This window comes from Perna viridis, chromosome 12, assembly GCF_037379345.1.
Source record: "Perna viridis isolate PV_CMFRI_1.1 ecotype Kerala chromosome 12, ASM3737934v1, whole genome shotgun sequence".
NCBI lineage: Eukaryota > Metazoa > Mollusca > Bivalvia > Mytilida > Mytilidae > Perna > Perna viridis.
The window spans coordinates 30005456-30027202 of NC_142456.1; the positions used below are offsets into that span (position 1 = coordinate 30005456).

At 32.7% G+C, this 21747-nt stretch overlaps 1 protein-coding gene across 50 annotated transcripts in view; it reads left to right on the forward strand.

Moving 5' to 3' along the window:
* The window catches only part of LOC148601974 (uncharacterized), a 67167-nt gene that overhangs the window by 21342 nt on the left and 24078 nt on the right, over positions 1-21747 (forward strand). For 35 of the 50 annotated variants that reach the window (XM_088556805.1, XM_088556817.1, XM_088556807.1 and 32 more), the window contains exons 2-3: positions 7705-7805; positions 15874-15897. In XM_088556805.1, coding sequence (XP_088412931.1) covers positions 7709-7805; positions 15874-15897 — 121 coding nt within the window. In that variant the 5' untranslated portion in view covers positions 7705-7708. The remainder of the gene's footprint in view (positions 1-7704; positions 7806-15873; positions 15898-21747) is intronic. The other 15 variants (XM_088556811.1, XM_088556826.1, XM_088556835.1 and 12 more) reach the window with 1 other exon arrangement.

Here is a 21747-nt window from a genome sequence, read left to right on the forward strand (position 1 = left end):
ATACAAACAACGTGTCATAGCTGGATCTGCAAAGTGTACCCCCAAACCTCTTTCAAAACTTTTAACTTCTACACTCACAACTGTCAAAGAGGGTGTGCAGTCCTACCACAACACTTGTTACTCCCGTAGTGACATTAATGCAATGTGGATCCTGAAAAATTCGAAAGATCTTTTGGAGACAATCAGTTCAAGACTATTATCTGAATATAATAGCATTCAAACCTATGATTTTTCAACACTATATACTTCTGTTCCCCTCATTCAATTCAAATCCGGACTTAAAAACATTATACACCGTTGTTTTTTCAAAACAGATGGTACAACTAGATACAAATATATAGTTCTTGGTAGAGATTCCTCATACTTTGTAAGAAATAATTCCAAAGCATCCTCAAAATACAGAGGAAACAACAATCGACAACATATTTGTCCACTATGGTGGACGTGTCTTTCAACAAACGGTCGTCATTCCAATGGGAACCAATTGTGCTACTTTACTTGCTGACCTATTCCTTCACTCTTATGAGGCTGACTTTATAGCTGATTTGAAAGAAAGAATATCGTTTGGCTAGATCCTTTAGTATCAGTTTCCGCTATATAGATGAATTATTATCTTTAAACAATCCTAATTTCGGGGATTTGATACATTGCATCTATCCTAAAGAACTTGAGATAAAGGATACTACAGACACTGTGAAGTATCTTGACCTACACTTAGAAATCGATGGTAAAGGAAAACTATTGACCAAACTTTACGACAAACGTGATGACCTTTCATTCAGAATTGTCATCTTTCCTTTCATCCCTTCAGCACCTGCGTATGGAAAGTTCATATCACACCTTATACGTTAAGCCAGAGCCTGCCGAAACTACGCAGTTTTTTTGTATCGCGCTAGAACTCTAACAAATAGGCTTCTTGAACAGAGTTTTGTTGCTACAAAATTGAAGTCATCACTACAGAAGTTTTATGGTCGTCATCATGAACTCGTGGATCGTTATGGTGTATCCATCAGCACCATGAAAACTTTCTTCGTTTGTCTACCCCGGGCTTGACTTTTTATGAGCAATTCGGGGGATGTTTCTAGATAAGCAGAGGACGCTTACCCTACCGGTGCACCTGGTCCATGCTCCCAGTTTTTAGTGGAGTCCGAGTTGCTCATTTGCTTTTGTTACTTTGTATGGATGATTTTGGTTACTTTATGTTCTTTGTTGTGTGTGTCTGTTTTCCATGTCTGGTCTTTGTCCCTGGATTGCATCCTTTTTATTACCGCTATAACCTTGGTTCCCTTGATTACTCTTTGTAAAATAATAAAGAGCAGTCTATTATTGTAAAATGTATAATGAATGTTGTATAACTTTCTATTTTTGTCGATATTTTCTCTTTGAAATACAACAAACCATTCAGTTTCAAGCTACAAATTTTCGATTTTCGAGCCTTCCATGATGGACGGACTTACTGGTCTTAAAATGTTCTTTGTAAACACAGTAACGTCTATAGAAAAATGATAATACATAATTAACCACTTTAGATTTTATTTTATGTATCATTCCGTACTACAATGGTATCTCTGCTTTCCTACAAGCAAACATTATTATCTATGAACTTTTTTTCCTAGTGTAAAGAACAATTTTACATAAGTGAACGGATTAAGTTCCGAGCAAAGTTCTGTTACCGTGTATTTCATTACTTTTATTTTCGAGGCCTTTCAGAGCTTACTTGAAAGTGTGTTTACACTTATTGGAGAACGTTTGGGATCTCTGTAATCATTTTCTAATTTTATTAAGTTGATACGATGGTGCATTTGTTGCGTTGTTGCATATCTTACCTTTTTCTACAATGAAATGAATGTGTAGTTGATTCAATAAATGGCATTTCAACCTATTACATAAGTCACACTGAGTCGTATAGAAAAATGCATACCACTGCTTCGGAGTATTAACAATAGTTCTAACCTTTCTTGTCTCGTAAACGATATATGGAAAGACTAAGGATGTCGAGGCAGCTGTATGGGACACAATCAATAGTAGTTACATAATATTTCAGTATGAAGATTTTAAAGCGAATCTGTAAATGCTACACACAAGTCAGTATAATATGCAATTGGGCTTTGCAATTACGGAAGCGATGTCAAATTTTACGTACCATGTGCTAGACAGAAATTTAATAGAGAAAGTTTCTCAACAGTGAAACCTGTCTAAATTGAACCATGAATAATACGGAAACCAGACACTATTTTGAGTCCCTTTATGTCAATTTAAATGTTTTAACAACGATAAACAAAACCAATTTTTTAAGTCCATTAAGGAGGTAGACTAAAGGTAAGGGACACAACTCTTACAAATCATTGGAAATTTTATTTTCAGTATTTCACATCAATATCATGTAAGCATCAAAGTAACTTCGACTTATTTCATTCTGTTTCAAATAAAAGCTTGATAGGCTTTTGTGAAATTGAATATGATACAAACATATCATTGATTTCAAGAGTTATGTCCCTAACCCTAGCCTAGGTCCACCTCCTTAAGTGTTCGATTAAGACGGATTCCACTGTACCAACTTGCTCATATAAAATACAAAAAATTGCCCAGGCCAAGCAACTAAATGTTAACATAATATAAATGAATGATGCAGTAATATATACACAATTGGAATCAATACATTGATATTCAGTCCAGCGATCCACACATTAAAAGTGGAGGTTTTGAAGATATTTGAATTTTTTTTTTAAATTAGTCGTGCTTTTGTAACTTAAAAACTTATCAATTGAAATATTCCTGAAGGACAAATTCTGAATATTAAATGCAATTAAGAATAATTAATATTTGTTTTAATTTTTAAATACACAACATCGATAAAATAGCCAATCGCACACAAAAGGCTCTACACACGCAACCGATTTGACAATGAATGATTTCTATCGTGACTTCTACCACAGGTTTATTTAATTAACAACGCAAAATATCAAATAGGTAATTAATATAAATAATCACTGTCTGCATCGACAGTGTGCAATTGTTTTCGTTAATTTCATCAGTTATAAAGTCGCAAGTGCTGTTGACAAGAAAAACAGATTTATTATCCTGAAACAATGTGGGTGTATTATGGTAAAACAAAAATGGGTATACCATTAGGAAAATGGGAATATATTGTTCCAGCAAAAACATTTTTGTAGTTCTTTGAGATTCAAAATAAGAATTCATTGGTGTTTTGTATTTTGATTTTATATCTAATAATATGTTGAGAAAGCTATTAAGCCTGGTCTATACTTCTAGTTTGTGTGGAGTCCGGGTTGTTAATTTACTTTTTATGTCTGAGTTGTTTTGACTAATATATATGTTATTTGTTGTGTATGTCTACTTTATTGTCTTCGCTTTCTCTTGGTTGTGTTATTTTGATTACTGTTGGAGTTCAGGATTCCTTGATTTCCTTTTCACAAAATGAATGCATTGCTAGTAAAATCAGAGTATTTAAGGGAGATTAACGTCTTTTTGGATTCGTGATTAGTTTTATTTTTTTATATCATTGTATGAATCACTATCTAATCAAATGCCAATACATGGATCATGACGCCCATCAATACGTCTGTGTAAGGTATTTACTGATATCATCAGTTTTTGTTTTTGTATTGAATATTCGTGTCTTAGGATGAAATGTTTGTTGTTGATGTACCTAAGCAATAAAACAATGAATATATTATCTATGACCAAATCGCCATTTAAATGAATTCCACCTCTTATTTACTATTTCCAATCGTAACATATCCACCATTACATAGTTTGGGTCACGAAATTTTACAATGTTTTTCATTTAAGTATCAGTCTTTGTAGATTCAAGCGAATTCCGTTATATGTGTTACATCCACAAAAAGGTTGCATATTTTGCATTTCAATGCCATTAACTGAGTTATCTCTCTACAATACATTATATATGAACTATATATTCTATGGGTTATGTGAAAAGCCACGTGTCTGATTACTATAGCGTTTTATTGCGGTCGTATAGTGGTTTAATGCTTTCGTTGTCTTGGTCGTTTGTAGACACCTAATGTCCGGACAAGTTTAAGTGAATAGATCTTTATGAAATTATACTACCAGGTGCCATACCACAATGTTTTTTACTTGACACGTCTAGGAATTGAGGGCCGAAAAGGGGTCAGAAACAAAAATTTCGACATGTCCGTAAAAACAATTTGGTAAATGTGAATGGAAACATTGATTAATTGTATTAAAAGGTGTCATATCACAAAAGAAAGTGGGATTAGTTTTGGAGGTAGTGAACGAAACTGTTTTGTAACTGAGGAAATACAAGAGCCTAAAGTAAAGTATTTTCATGATGGACACTAACTTGATTAATAATCAGTGAATCTCTTTAAAATTGTACCATGAAAAGGACTGGGAATAGTGTTTAAGGTTGTGATTCAACCCCTTAAGGTATTAGAGGCAAACATGGGCTATTATACAAGCTTTTGCAGGATATACGAACAATAACGGGACTTTTAGTAAATAGATCTCTTTGAAATTAAACCATAGTGTGTCATGGTACCAAAAAACCTGTATTGAATATGGGGGTTATCACTTGATCCGTTCATGAATTTCGGACAACAAATAAGACCCATACACGCATTTTCATGGTGTCGGGATAATACTTTAACTATAAGCAATTTTTACCGAAGGTATCATGTCACCCAAAGAAGAAAGGGATTGAAATTTGGGTTATGTCTGGAAAAAAGCATTTTCATGATGTTGGGACAATAACTTGACTATAAGTAAATGTAATAGGTGCTATACCACAGAGGAATTTTATGTGCTACGAGTTGAACTGATAAGAATAAGGAGCCAAAAATGGGCCAGAAAAATCACTTTACTGATATACCAAAAAAACAGTGAAAGTGAATGGAACTCTAAAATATTTTACAAAGGTGATTTTGGTGGTTGTGCGTATTGAAGTATGAAGGGTAAACAAAGAGCACTGCGATTCTTATCAAATTCTATTCCTGCGTCAAATATTCAAACGCAATCAGAATGCTGAACTTTATCAGGTTTGAAATGCCCCAACTGTCAGCGTTCGACCTCTGCAGTTATGCCGTGCGAAGCATTAATTAAACTTAGCAATGATTGTTTTGGAGTTTTTAATACTTAGCCATGCCACATATTGTAATTATAATTTCATACAGTGAAATGTGGAAGAATATTTTTTATGAGTTAGTCTTGTTGGCCAAGCGATTTATTATGTCAGTCCTGAGAATAATTCTAACGTATATAAAGCCAATCTCGAATGATCAACGTCCGGTCGCCAATATTTTGTCTAATCAGGAAAAAATCGATCGGGAAACAATAAAATGAAAATGTGAGAAATGGTGGCAGGGATTTTCTTCTTTTGTTGGGAAAGGGGTGGGGGTGTTGGAGCAAACTTTTGAAGTTTGACGGCCAGCAAAACATTATAGAAATGGGTTAGGGCTCCAAAGCTTGCCAACTGTAGTGGCTTTAAAGAGCTTACTCTTTAATGCGGGTGAAGCGTGGCTCCCTCCATACATGTTGGTCCACAATGGTCTAAACCCTCGGGTACCAAACGGAACACGTCAGTCTTGATCTTAAAAATTACATATGTAATTCTGTCATGTGTTGAATATTTGTCATTTTGATCTTCTATTTCATGTATAACACATTTTCGGAATATAACTCAAGGCTTTGTTCAACTGATATTTAAATATTTATTATAATGTCGTAGGATTAAATGTATGAAACAGTTTTAGTGACTATTTCTCGATAAAATAATAAAAAAAAAAACAAAAAAACAAAACAAAACAAAACAATCAAATTTCGATCTGCCATTAAAAACGAATTACAAAATAAGATCTTCAACTTTAGCGAAACTTGAATAAACTGAACACAGAAAACTGATTGAATCAAACACTTTTAAAGCTCCTATTTATCAGTTTAAACTTGAGTTTCTGATTGTCATCACAAATCATGATGGATGCTCATTTTATCTCTTTTCTTATATACCTATTCAGGATAATTTTCCAGCATTTCCGCAATATTTCCTTTGTTTTCATATGATATTTGTGGAATTGAATGATATCACCCAAGTCTGAATTGCTTTGAAAGGACCCTTTTTGATTCGTGTCTGGGAGCCGCATTACCGTACCTATATAATTACAGGTTTATACTCACTCGAAATATAACGGTTGTCGCTGGCGGAACAGAACAAGTTTTCACCTCCGTAGCATCTGATATCACTCTCAATATTTTGCGGGGGTTCATATGCTAGTCCTTGAGTTTTTTTGTGATGTTTTGTTTTTCTTATCTTCATTTTTATGTGTTATTTATTTCATTCAGTTCGCTATATGGTATATGAAGATCGTCTTTGTTCCTTATGTAAATGCTCAGAGCATGTTTGTGAATTTTGACGTATTTAAATTATCCCAATATTGACGTTCCGGTATTTTTTGTTTGGCTGATATTTTTTACGAGATCGTGAATCTCATTAATATTAAAGAGTAATCAAGGGAACCAAGGTTATAGCGGTAATCAAAAGAATGTATTCCAGGGACAAAGACCAGACATTGAAAACAGACATTCACAACAAAGAACATAAAGTAACTAAAATCATACATACAAAGTAACAAAAGTAAATGAGCAATTCGGACTCCACTAAAAACTGGGAGCATGGACCAGGTGCACCGGTAGGGTAAGCGTCCTCTGCTTTTCTAGAAACACCCGCCGAGTTGCTTTTGAATTTTGAACTGAATACCTGTCTTTACCGAATCTTTTTAAGGGTATATAAGGGTTTTGGTTAAGACAGGTTTCATTGTTATGTTTTATTTAAGACCGCTTCTATCATTTCTCTGTCTGATTGGAGTGTTAGTAACTTAATATGCGTTTTACATTACTCGGGTTTGGGTTCAAAAATAGGCAATAATTAACCTTTTAATTCTTGCAACCTTCAACCTTTGTTGGTTATTGTTGTTTGCTATTTCAATATTTATATGCATGGTCTAAAAAACCATAAAGTACGGTTAACTTTAGTTGTTGCTTATACAAACTTACGCTAAACGGACATGGCATAAGATAGGACTCAGTTATTCAAACATTACTTTAAACGTATGACCATGAACATTAGAACAGTTAAATCTTATCTTCCAATATCCATCTGAATCAAGGGTATATAATACAATTCTCAAAAGAAAAAAATCAATTAAGGATGTAGACCTAGGGTAAGGGGCAAAACTCTAGAAATCAGTGATATGTTTGTATCATATTCAATTTCAACAAAGCCTATCAAGCTTTCATTTAAAACAGAATAAAATTAGTCCAAGTTTCTTTGATGCGTACAAAGTTCCAATGATTTGTAAGAGTTTTGTAAGGGTTAAATATGGATTGAAAGCTTGCTAAACCCTCGTTTCTATTGCGGCTAATTGTTACCGGTATACTGCAATGCAAAAAAGCAGCAAAATATTGTCATCGGGCGATAACAGTCAAAACAGCACAGGAGATGCATTGAATATATCATGAAATTCCATTGTCTACATTTTCATTTTTTGTTAGGCAGCATATCATATTCCTCATGACCTTAATCTTTTTGGTTTGAATTCAAATTTGACTTAAATCAAACTTAAAAAAACTTATCATATAACGTTGAAGTCAATGCAAAACCGTCGAGGTACATTTTCTTATTCCAGTCTTCTATTTTTCTCGTTTCAGCAAAATGAAAAGCGTGATAATTTGTCTGTTCTCAATTGTCCTTCTTCATAATGTACATTCGCAAGGGAATGACACAACAACTGACGCAGCGACAACAGCAGGTAAACGAAAATTAATCATCTAGTATAGCCATGTGATTTTCATTACTTGAGCACATTAAGCTAGTGGTTTAACGGTACATACCTAATATCACTTTTGTCTTTAGATTTTCCCATTTTTTTCTCAAAGATGATAGTGAATAAACATACTGTAAATTATAATACAAAACTTAATTTTTCTACAGAAATTTTTAGAGATAACTGAGATTTTTATGGGAGATTTATTTAACATTTTATATGATTCTCCAGGAAAATCTATCATATTTCAAAGCGCAATTGAAGGAGATGATTTTTTTTTGTAAAGAACAACAAAGCGAGGTGGAAAGGCCAGTAGGCCTGAAAAAAAATCTCAAGTTGAGAATTGCGGCAAGTTCTGTGTCACTATAATATCATAATTAACAATGCTTGTCATCGAAACGAGAACGTAAGCTTAATTGGTTACTTATATTATTATAAAACACCATGAGTAGTATACCTGTGTGAATCTTTACTGTGAGGAAAGGACTACTGTGTTTTTCTCCCAAAATACACAAAAAACCTTCTGAGAGTTGTTATTGTTAATACTATTAAAGATAGATCATACCTAATATTTCTAGTATTTCCTCAAAAGGCTTCCCAACTCTTATTCATAGTTAAACATTAAATATGTATTGTATGTGGTTGTATTTCTCTCAGGACTTTTTTCAATTGAAGTAAATCTAGAAAGTATCCAAGGGTACCTGGGCCTTGATAATGGCAGTCTATTATTGATGCCTGTTGCATACATTCAGACAGGAGGTGATTTGTGCATGACAATAATTCATCGAATAATAATAGTATAATTCATTAAAAAGAGTGCATAACCAAAGTATTGTCACGAGTATCGAAGAAGGTCTAGATATAACGACTGTGCGGAACTTATTCCGCGCACGAATTAAAACCTCAAGCGTTCTTGTCATGAGTGATAATATATCGGTTATTCACGATAACCAGTTGATTATCTTATTTATTAGATAAACTTTCTTCATAATTTATCGATATTTTCAATATGAATTTTGAATTTTGTGACTGACGGAATGATATCAAAGTTGTGACGTTTCGGTTGGAGAAAGCGCGAGAGTGAAATTACCGAATTTATTTCACAGTGTGAATTATCGAAATTTATTACACCGATAACCATTGCAAAAGAAACCGTGGTGACAGTTGTTAATATAATTTGCAATATTGTACAACATTTGTTATACCCTACCATTGTACACTATTTTCAAATCATTTGACGGCATGCACCTTTGTTAACTGCAGTCATGTGCAATTAAATTCTGTTGTGTCACATTTAATAATACTTGCTTTTATGGCGTTGTTTGCTTGAAGCAAAAGTAACTATCTTGATTACGCAACCGATTTGCATAGTACTTGTTGCTCAGAGTCGTGTTTGCTTAAATGATTAAAGCTAAATTATATTTGGAACTTAGTTATCAAACGGTTTTTGTTATTTTAAGGTAAAGATGTATTTCCTTACAAAGCTGGGAAATAAATATTTATATTTTATTTGATTCAATATTTAACCAACGAAGATAAAACCATTGAAATAAAACGTAACATAAATACAATCTATGCATAGTCGTTTTATACCCCAATTTTGAATAGGGAATAAAGTGTCCGTCCTTCTTCCTTCCTTTCTTCGGTATTTTACAGTATTTTATCCGTTACTTACCCTAAAGCTTACCCTACCGATGTACCTGGTCCGTGGTTCCAGTCTTTTGTGGAGTCCGAGTTTCCCATTTACTTTGTTACTTTGTATGTATTGTATTGGATACTTAATATTCTTTGTTGTGTGATGTCTGATTGAATCTGAATGACATTTCACAGAATCTTGGTTACATATTAGTTTTCAAATTGTGCATCTACTAGTTTTGATTTTGATCCAAAATCAATTTAAAGGTGACATTATGCATTTGATTAAATAGAGAGTGAGAGGTACCAAGTTTGTGAGATAACTCTGCTTGGAAAGGGACAAATCCCCTTTCGATATTGTCTATGGTATACATAATTTAATCTTGCACATTTTCAATCATTTTGTATATGGGCTGAGATAATACAAATGATTTATGAAAATTCATTTGTATCTGTTACCTTCCGCTCTGATGCAACATTATATATTTTAGCAGAAGTTTATTGTAAGTAATGTATGCGTAACAAATCACTAAGATCACTCAGTTTATTTATTCAACTACTGCAGACGTCTTTGTTAACCTTATTAGCAAAGACCTTCAGAGGTACATCAACCATACATAAGGCCGTCTATGCCAAATACGGGTCAAAGTGTCATTTCAGAATGTAGTGGCGAAGGTCATGAAACACGAAATATTCATCTTCACAAGGATTCAATGGTGTTTAAGTATTTTAAACATAAATCCGCTAAACACAAACTTTTGTTCTGAAAATAGAAAGAGCAGTTTTCCTTGCAACCAGCTGATCTCTCGAGGTAGCAAAACATTTGATCGCGACTGTAGAGATATGGTTATCGACTGACTGTATTTTATGTTACTGCTTCTCTAGTGAGATAAAGTCTTTCATTGGACCGATCGATAGAGATTCACGATGTCGTAAAAATATCAGCCGAACAAAATACTATGGGAAGAAAGATTTGAACACATTTGAAATATATTTTCTTGTTCTCATTCAAAATATGCTTTATGACAATAGATGAAAACATTTTTCATTGACCTGTTCTTGACATTCCCAGTTCATACATACATAATATATCAGTTGCTAATTTACTTTTGTTGCCTTGAACGTATTATTTTAGTAATGTTTTGGTTTTTTTTATTTGTGTCTGGTCTTTGTCCATGGATGACATTCTTTTGATTTCCGCTAAAATCTTTGTTCCCTTGAGTACTCCTCCACTTTTTTATTATGATTTGGGTAATTTTGTTGTTACCTTTATTATATTTCTAGCCATGTTTTATTGTTTAATTTAAACGTCTTAAAATAAAGTCGTATCCGGTCAGGAGCTTTCTTTTCACCATATATCATCATATTTCCGTGTGTAAAAAGTCGTTTTTTCACAAATCATAGAGAAAAGTACACGTTACTGTCACATAAAAGTCTATATGTCATTTAATTCGTATTTGATTAAAAAATCAATGGAGTATAATCTAAATATCGACAAAAGTAAGCGCATATTATTAAGTGCTTACCAGGGATATTTATAGTACATTGCATTTTATGGATGTATATGAGATACTGCAAAATTATAAAATACATATATAGAATATAACAAATGGCGAAATTGGTATCACATGCTGTATCATCCCAAAATATTTATATCATTACGAAAGCATTTTGTCCGAGGTCTGATATTGTTATAAGTTGAAACGACATGTGATGTGGATTTTGCAATGTTATATACACTGAACCATACATTTGAATAGGAACGATCCCGAAGTGATGCAAATCATATAATTCCGGTTAGGGATACAATTTTCAGTTATTCAATTCAACAGTATAATAAAAGTTTTCTGTGTGATACAGAGGTGTGATTAAGGATGTGGCGTACAATGTTTGACATATATTTTAAATTTTTATCAGATATTCAGAACTGCTGTATTTACTTAATTAAGTATATATATTATATAACTCTGTAGAATACTTAAGTTCAATCATAAATGAAAGTGGCAATTGAAGTATAAGGCTGTGTAAGAATTTACAGTCTTAAAATCTGAAACAATTACTAAAACAACTGGTATGACACTATACTATCACCGAAAGTTGTCATGGTAATGCTTATCACTAAATCTACATCATTTCATAATTTTGAATACTTTTGAATAAAATAACAGTCTGATAACATGGTTTCCTAACCCTCAGTGTTTCCTCTGAAATATATTGCATTGAGGATATAATTCAATAAATAACAAAAAGCAAGTCTTAGTTCTGATGGCACAAAAGGTGAAATTGTACTTCCGAAGATTTTTGTCGCCATGTTTCATCAGCTGTGTGATGATTGAATACACTTAAACTCTGATATTAAAATCAATAGAAAACTACTATTAATCTCCTATTTCCACAATGCTGCATGTCCAATTACCATTGAGGTTTGTTATATTGAATGATCATAGAGGTCTTCTACAAGTAGAACTTGTCAGTCATTGTATTTTCCTTAATTTGAAAATGCAAATATTTTGACATTAAAAAACCTTAGAGTTGGAATGTTTAAATTGAGTTTCTTTAAAACGGGTAGTAAATATTTCAGTATATCGCAGGGCAATTTCTGGAATTACCCTGCTTTATATCCTTGGTCTAAAACATCTTCAAACCAATTTATTTATTATCATTTTATTCAGAATTATTTGGATTAAATGATACATTTTTGTCCTCTCGGCGCATTACTGATCAGTTATAGAATAGATGTTTCTTACAACGTCATGCAATCCAGATTTGATTCAGACACAAGCCTTGTACAATAAACCATCAATGAACGTAATAAAGTCAACAAATATCTTAGCGTTCCCTTCTTCATTTATTTTGATGGGCTAAGTAAACAATTATATAAATTGATGTACAATCCATTTTATTTCCAATGATTTACAAGATGAGAGATACTTAACGTGATCGTAAGGATCTGAGACTAATAATTACTTAGAAAGTTTCTGAAATAATAAGATTACCAGATATATATTTTAATTTTTCGTTTCATATATCGTTTTGACCTTATATGTATAATGACCTTTAACTGTCAGAGAATATTATTGCAGGATAACGTTGTTAATAGCAACAAATCACATTGTTATTTTATCTGTATGTATTCATGCCTAGGGAAACATTCATTGAAAGGTTTTCAATAAAATTAAACCTCTTTAATTTGATAGGAATTACTGGATAATAAATAAAACATCAATATATCAATAAATGTTATCACTTTCCAGATTGAAATGGGGTAAAAAAAAATAATTATCGTATTATAATTACATTAGTCTTCGCATCATCTGTTACATTTTAACCTCATCAGTGGCCTCTGGTAGAATGCTCGCTCTGCGTGCGGGAGGTCGACGGTTTCAACAAAGACGCAAAAAGAGAGACACTGTTCCTTAACAAGTACGCGGAATACGAACTATGGATTGACGACTGGTCGGCATACTGTCAGAATAATATGTCTGAGAAGGATGACACGCCTGCATGTTGACTGTTGAGAGCTAGCACATTAAAACTTTGAACAGGGTTTTTTTTTATTATTCAAACGTTTTTTGTCTTGAAAGGTATTGACTATCTGTCAGTAGACGTAAAACCAGAATCAATCAATTATTTTATATCTTCTAAACTTTGAGTTCGACCTGATGGTGTTTTAAATTACGAAAAGAAACTAAGACACCTTTTATATCTTTATTATCATACATGCATTTATTGTACCCGTACTTTAAAACAATGGTTGGTAGATTACTCAAATGATATTTATCATATTCATTTATGATTATGTCTGTGTAAACGTTGAATAAGGCCAAATTATCACCCCTTCTATTCGTTTGCATTGACAGCTTGGATTAAAAAATGTCTTGAAAGCACTTGGTTCCGTGTCTATATTTTATTTCAGACTGGCTATGAATATAATTCAATCCACATTATTCAGTCCACATCGTTCATTTAAATGTTAAAATGTGATATAACTGTAGTTATCTCATCTCTGAGATCAAAAGATACTTTGAATGTTTTTATCAAATAAAAAAATTGCAGTAGAGTTGGCTTAAGCAGATGTCTTTCCACCCCCTTTTTGCGTACTTTTAATGAATACGAATTATAAGAAAGGATGTAGTGTTTCATTATTTTAGATATTTTTTTTTACATTTAAGCTTGTAATCATACATTGTGTTAGGAAATATAGCGTGCAACTATTTTCTGGACATACTTTTCTGCCTTTTTTGTTCGAATCATATTGTGTGTTGAATATCCTGCAGAACCTGTATCCTGTATCTAAACTGAACTTCAAATAATCCGGAATCCTGCCTGAACCAGACACTTTCATACAATCCCTTGTCAATTCAAATGTAATTTGAACCTCTGTAAACCGACACAATTTAAAAGCCCAATAGATGTTTGGTATATACAGGTGTCATTGTGCTGCATTTAAAATCATTAAGAAGACTGTTTTCTGACAACAACTAGTATAATTCAAATATGGCACTTTGTTCATGTCTATTACCAATTTTGGTATACCTCATCTATACATTTTAAATCTGAATAATTTTTGGACATCCGTCTTCTACTTCCTATTATGTAATCGTGACGAATTATCTGTAATTTAAAAAATGATTGAAGATTTAAATAATCATAACAACAAACAATAGCTGATCCCTAATGATAAAATCAATACGTTAATGTCTGATTCATTGTAAACTGTTATAGCACGTACCTCTGTAAGTATAGTGAAACCTATCTTAACCAGAAAACCTGTGTTAACCGAACACCAGAAAACCTGTCTTAACAAGACATCAGAAAACCTGTCTAACCGAACACCAGAAAACCTGCTTTAACCGAACACCAGAAAACCTGACACTTTTTAAAGTCACTTTATATCAATATAAATGCATTTTGAACACTTATAAACCATAACACCTGTCTAATGCAAACAAATTCAAAAGTCCAAAAGGGTGTTGGGTTACACACTGCTTCACTGTATTGGTTACCTTGTAGAAATGAACAATGCTGGATGGCTTAATGTATGACTGCTTATGTCATTTTTAGGCTTTCGTCCACTGTTTCTGAATGTCACGAGATTTTTTCGAAATCTGGTTTCTTGATTGGAACTAAAATGAAATATTTGTCTACATAAAAAGTAACATGCAAATTAAATTTAAATAATATTTATAAAGGATAAAAAAGTTCTCCTGACCCAATTAAATTAAAATGGCTAGATGTTAATACAATTCAATGTCTCCAAAGCAGATTTGTTTATTACAGTAAGACCTGTCTTTCACCTAAAACAAATAAAGCCATATTCCCCAAGATCTCAGAACAAAGAGAAACAGGACTAATATCCATGCCAATCAGTTCCCACATTTTAACAATGACCTAAAGGTTTCAAACATTGAACTTGAGATAAAGGATACTACAGACACTGTGAAGTCAGTCTCATATCTTGACCTACACTTAGAAATCGATGGTAAAGGAAAACTATTGACCAAACTTTACGACAAACGTGATGACTTTTCATTCAAAATTGTCAATTTTCCTTTCATCTATTGACCAAACTTTACGACAAACGTGATGACTTTTCATTCAAAATTGTCAATTTTCCTTTCATCTGTGGCAATATCTCTTCAGCACCTGCGTATGGAGTGTTCATATCACAACTCATACGTTATGCCAGAGATTGTCGAAATTACGCCGACTTTTTGAATCGCACTAGAACTCTAACAAATAGGCTTCTGGGACGGAGGTATGTTGCTACAAGATTGAAGTTATCACTACAGAAGTTTTATGGTCGTCATCATGAACTCGTGGATCGTTATGGTGTATCCCTCTGCACCATGATAACTGATTTATTCGACGGGTTATAGTTTTCCTTTCCTCGTTTGACTACCCCAGACCTGACAAATCGGCGGGTGGGTGTAGAAAAGCAGAGGACGCTTACCCTACCGGTGCACCTGGTCCATGCTCTCAGTTTTTAGTGGAGTTCGAGTTGCTCATTTGCTTTTATTACTTTGTATGTATGATTTTATTTACTTTATGTTCTTTGTTGTGTATGTCTGTTTTCCATATCTGGTCTTTGTCCATGGATCACATATTTTTGCTTACCGCTAAAACCTTGGTTCCCTTGATTACATTCTTTTGATTACCACTATAACCTAGGTTCCCTTAATTACTCTTTGATTACCACTATAACCTTGGTTCCCTTGATTACTCTTCCATGTCTGGTGTTTGTCCATGGATTACATTATTTTGATTACTACTATAACCTTGGTTCCCTTGATTACTCTTTGATTACCCCTATAACCTTGATTCCCTTGATTACTCTTTGATTACCACTATAACCTTGGTTCCCTTGATTACTCTTTCATACAATTGTAGCTTATAAAATATAGTTTTACGATTACAGCTGACACCACCAGCACGACTACCAGTAAGTATACAGTTTTCTTGGAAATTAATAAATTAATAGAATAGTTGATTTTAATTTTTTAAGATGGTAATAATTTTGATGATGAGAATATGAAAAATATTACCACAGCGCCATGTGACGGTATACTTTTTCTTTGTTTACGGAGAGGCGTATGGTAAAAAAAAAGACGTTCAAGGGATATTGTATGCTTTTTATAATAAATTTTAAAAATAATTGCTTAATACTTAACATATATGTTTTTATAAAGAAATATTGAAAGTAATTGGTGAAGAAATTGGACAGGGCCCATAACTAGCTTGTCAACTAACTGCATAATTCAACATTGTTTTATAATAATTTTTGGGAAGCTTTAAGGGCCTAGAATAAGGAAGTAGACCTAGGGAAAGGGAAATAACTCTTCAACTCAGTGATATGTTTGTATTATATTCAATTTCACCAAATTTTCATTTGAAACAGAATAAAATCAGTTAAAGTTACATTGATGCTTATATGAGATTGAGGTAAAATGCTTAGTATAAACGCTTTAATAATTTGTAAGAGTTATGTCCTTTACCCTAGGACTACCTCTGTAAAGGGCAGATTACGATGGATATAGAATTTTGTATTTTTTGTGTCCTTGAGACATTAAAGTTTCTTTCCATTTTTTTTTACTGTAAACAATTATGAATAATTTTCTAGGTTTGTCAAAATATACCTGTCGTTGTTTAGTTTCCTTTAGAGCATTATATGACAGCACAAATTGGATTTGCATAAAGTTCTAATGCTCTTGTCGTAGTTGTTATTCAACGAACCTATACAATAAATTCAGGCTGGGTATTATTTTGGGTTTGTGATTTAAATCATTAATAAAAATCTAAAATTTATCGCATTAAAAATACAGAGAAACCTGTCTATACCGAACACTGAAGAAATCCAAAACCTTGTCTAAACCAGACACGTGTATAAAGTCCCTTATACATTGTATATCATTTTGTTGTGTATGCCTGTTTTCCATGTCTGGTCTTTGTCCCTGGATTACATTCTTTTGATAACCTTGGTTTCCTTGATTATTCTTAAATGCATTTTGTAATTTGGTAAACCGTTTCAAATGGCGGTCAGTTAAGACAGGTTTCACTGAGTTAGCTTTATAATAGCTTGATGTAAGTAGGTTAGATGAATTACATTCACTTGTTTATTCATATACAACCAAATTATTGACCAATGTGGTGTCTTTATTTAGAGATATCTATTTAACAGTGACATCAAGTTGTTCATGAGCTAATTGTGTATTTGTACATTAAAATCATGGTTTTAAACTCTAAAATAGCCTGGGAAAGGGAATGAATCTCCGCAATATGTTTCCTCAGAGTTTTCTTTGATTAATGAAAATTACAGTTTACGAATTTTGGGACAAGATTTATCCGAAATACATATTGTTTTCTGAGTTCCTTTCAATGACTTTTGTACAAATGTAATTATCCCTCTGAAATAAAACTATTATGTTCCATACCACAGATTAGATTCGATAATGATATACACAAGGTTTAAATTATGATCCTTTAAAAATTGATTGAGATGAACTAATAATAGGTCTTACATGGTAAATTGAGGGACAAATTGACAAATCGTTCCTTTGGATCCTTATACATCAATTAAAAATAACGGGTATTACTAGGTCAAATGTAAGACTTATCCCAAGTCATAACACAAGCAAATCAGAGTATACATGGTACGAATAGCCCTCAACGTTCATACATAGAGCCATCTATAATGCAAATTCCACAAAATACTTCACAAATTGGATTCAGGTCTCCACTCCCACCACCACCCATGTACCCTACCCACCCACAGTCTAGTACACCAGTACAACAACCCATAGTATCCAACATCCAAGGCAATCCCTGTATGTCAAACACAGAACCTATAGTTACATCAAACACAGATATGGCACTACAGGTCATCATACAAAATATGAATATTATGAATAATAGACTTGAAAATGTAAACACAACCAACAATATGATTCGAAATAATTTTCAAAAACTTGATATGATGGAAGAAATAAATACTAAACTACAAACTGTTGAAGCTAATATAAACTCAATGAAAAAAGAAATCAATGATATATAAACACTTCACGACCAGCATTCAAGAACCTTGGCAAATGAGGAAAGGCATCATTATGTTATAGAGGATAGAATGAAATATCTTGAGGAACAAAATAGGGCACTGGAAAATCAAAATAGAGAATTGCATGAACAATATCTGAAACTTCAAACCCATTCCATGAAGTACAATCTAATTTTTACTGGCTTACCTGAAAATACAGATGAAACTAGAGAAGAAACAGAAAATTTAGTAAAAGAATTTTTTAATCAATAACTGAAAATTGAAGGTGCAAACACAATTGAATTCCAAAACGGAAAGCATCGTAGTATAATCGCAAGATGTACAAAATATGATGATCACCAGAAAGCAAATGAAAAACATAAAAATAGCTTCTAAATGTTGACTTTATTGAACTAATTCAAGAGTATGATATTATATGTTTTTTAGAAATAAAACTAGATAAATTTGATGCTCTTGATGTACCACAAGGTTACGAATACGTTACTAAAAATAGGAAAAATATCAAACGAAAGTCTGGTGGTATTATTGTTATATATAAAAAAGAATTTTCGAAATATATTAATTTTATAAAAACAGAATTTGAACTAGTACATTGGTTTGAAATTTTGCCAGATTATACAGGTCTTCCACAAAAATTGTTATACGGTTGTGTGTATATACCGCCTGAAAACTCAAAATATGCATGCGATTCTGCATTTGAGGAATTAGAATCAGAATTAATTTCAGTTTCACATAATTTGAACTATATTTCCCTTTTTGGTGATTTTAATGCAAGATCAGGAAAAACAGATGATTTTGTAATTCCTTATGATGCGCTTTTTCAAAACCTTAATTTACTTAATGAATTTGATGATGATATCATTGATAATACGTATTCATATGAAATACTACAAGAGAATAATATATCTCTTAATAGATCAACTCAAGATGTTGGTCGATGTAACAATTATGGTCATAAATTGATAGAAATGTGTAAACGATTATCTTTGTATATAGCAAATGGTAGAGTTTCCGAAGATATATTGGAAAAACTACATGTAAAAATATTAGTTTGATTGATTATGTACATGTAAGCCCGAATTTGTTCTCATTGTTTGAAGAATTCTGTGTATTAGATTTTGACTCTATGATATCAGATGTACACAATAGAATAAAAAAAACTTGTCATTCACCAAAGAAAAATTAAATCCCAACATAAATGATACACTTCATTCATCTACACGTGTGAGATGGGCCCCTGAAAAGTCGGAACAATTCCGGCATGCTTATTACGGATCCACTTTGTGATATTGATGTTAAGTTAGATGAACTTTTACAATCTAACGAAATTACTGATGAAAAGGTAAATGAACTAGTAAATGAATTGGTAAATATTCTTACTTATAATGGTCAGAATGTTATGGGCGGTGTTAAATCTGCAAATCATAAGTATAAAGCTAAACAAGGAGATAAACCTTGGTTCGACAAGAAATGTAAAGAAAAACGCGCGAAGAAGGAATACAATACAAATAAGAGTAACAATGTTCAAACTCGCTTGCAAAGAGCAGCGCGAAACTATAAACTTCAGTTAAATGTGAGTTTTGCTCAATACCAGAATAAATGTGCAAATGAATTGCGAAAATTTAATTCTACAGATCCGAAACATTTTGGAAATTGTTGAATCGATTTAATAATTATAGAAAAGATTCACCAGCTATTCCTCTTGACGTTCTTTATGATTATTTCAAGAATTTAAATGCCGATGAATCAAATGATGCATCGTTCGATTTAGATGATGAGGATATTAATCTGTCGGCCTCTGATCAAGAGGTAGCTAATAATATTCTCAATGCTCCGATCTGTGAAAACGAAGTCTTGAGAGCAATCTCAAATCTTAAAAATAACAAAGAGCCCGGTAAAGATGAAATTATTAATGAATACTTGAAAAATATACCCGTAGATCATATTGGTATATTTTGTAAATTATTCAATGTTATATTAGACTGCGGAACTGTACCGGAGAACTGGCTTGTTGGAATTATTAAACCAATATATAAGAATAAGGGGGATGTAAACGACCCTGATAATTACAGAGCTATCACACTTATTAGTTGTCTGGGTAAGTTATTTACTTCCATTATAAATGAAAGACGAACAGATATTTCAAATGAGATAAGTCTGATTTTAAAGAATCAAGCTGGATTCAGGAAAGGCCATTCAACTGCTGATAACATATTTGTCATATATGCTTTGATGTCATTATATCTATCAAGCGGAAAAAAGCTCTTCTGTACATTTATAGATTTTTGAAAGGGTTTTGATACGGTTTGGCGCACCGGACTATGGACTAAACTTAGGCGTAGTAATATTAGTGGAAAATGTTTGATGTCTTTTTCAATATGTATAACAATATTAGATCATGCGTTCAATACCGAAACGATCGTTCAGAATTCTGTCCTTGTTTGATAGGAGTCCGTCAAGGCGAACACTTGTCACCGTTCCTTTTCTCTATTTTCCTGAATGACTTGGAAGAATTCTTTATGAATGCTAACGGCCAGCCATTAGACTTTATTCTAGATAAATCTCATGATGCTCTGCAGATATATTTAGAGATTTTTGCACTGTTGTATGCGGATGATACTGTTGTTTTTGCAGAAACGAGCGACAACAGCAGAAATCGTTAGACATATTGTCGGCATATTGTGATACATGGAAATTATCGGTTAATACTAACAAGACTAAACGTATGATATTTTGCAAACGCAAACCACGGCGACTGCCAGAATTTAGACTGAATAATGCATCACTTGAAATTGTCGACAGTTATAATTATTTAGGATTACTGCTTAAGTATAACGGCTCATTCACTGACGCCAAAAGTAAATTGGTTGAACAAGCTGAAAAGGCATTATTTGCCGTTTACACTCAAATTCGAAACTTGAATTTACCTATCGACATTCAATTAAAGCTTTTTGATTTTATGATTGCTCCTATTTTATTATATGGATCTGAAATTTGGGGATTCGAAAACACAAATTCCATAGAAAAGGTTCACTGGAAATTTTGCAAGCGCATTCTTAATGTTAGAAAAAGTACGCCGAACTTCATGGTGTATGAAGAACTTGGGCGATTCCCTTTAGACATAGATATAAAACTGAGGATGGTGTCATTTTACTCTCGCCTTCTCAAAAACGAAAATAAAAGTTGTATTGTATTTAAACTTATTTTTAATTTACATTTTGATAATGTTTGTAATTTTAAGTGGATCTCGTTCCTGAAGTCAATATTTGATTCATGTGGATGAAGCTATATATTCACCGATCAACAATTTATAGATTTTTGTTTCTTTTTATGTCTAACAAACAACTAATTAAGCAGATATTGCAAGATCAATTCGTTCAAAAATGGCATAGTGACATTGATAACTCCTCTAGAGGATCTTTCTATGAGTTATTTAAGCAAAACGTTGGTCTTGAAACTTACTTACTTCTTTTACCCGAGAAATCCCGAATCTGGATGACCAAATTTAGATCGTCCAATATAAAATTTCCTATAGAAACTGGACGATGGCACAATATACCTAGACATGAACGAATATGTAGCTTATGCAACGAAGGTTTATTAGGAGATGAGTTTCATTATTTATTTGTATGTAAAAATCTATTGTTTTAAATCTTAGGAAGCTATATGTACCAAAGTATTTTTCATCCCACCCATCAATACACTAGTTTAAGGGTATGTTTTCAAATTGCCATACAACTT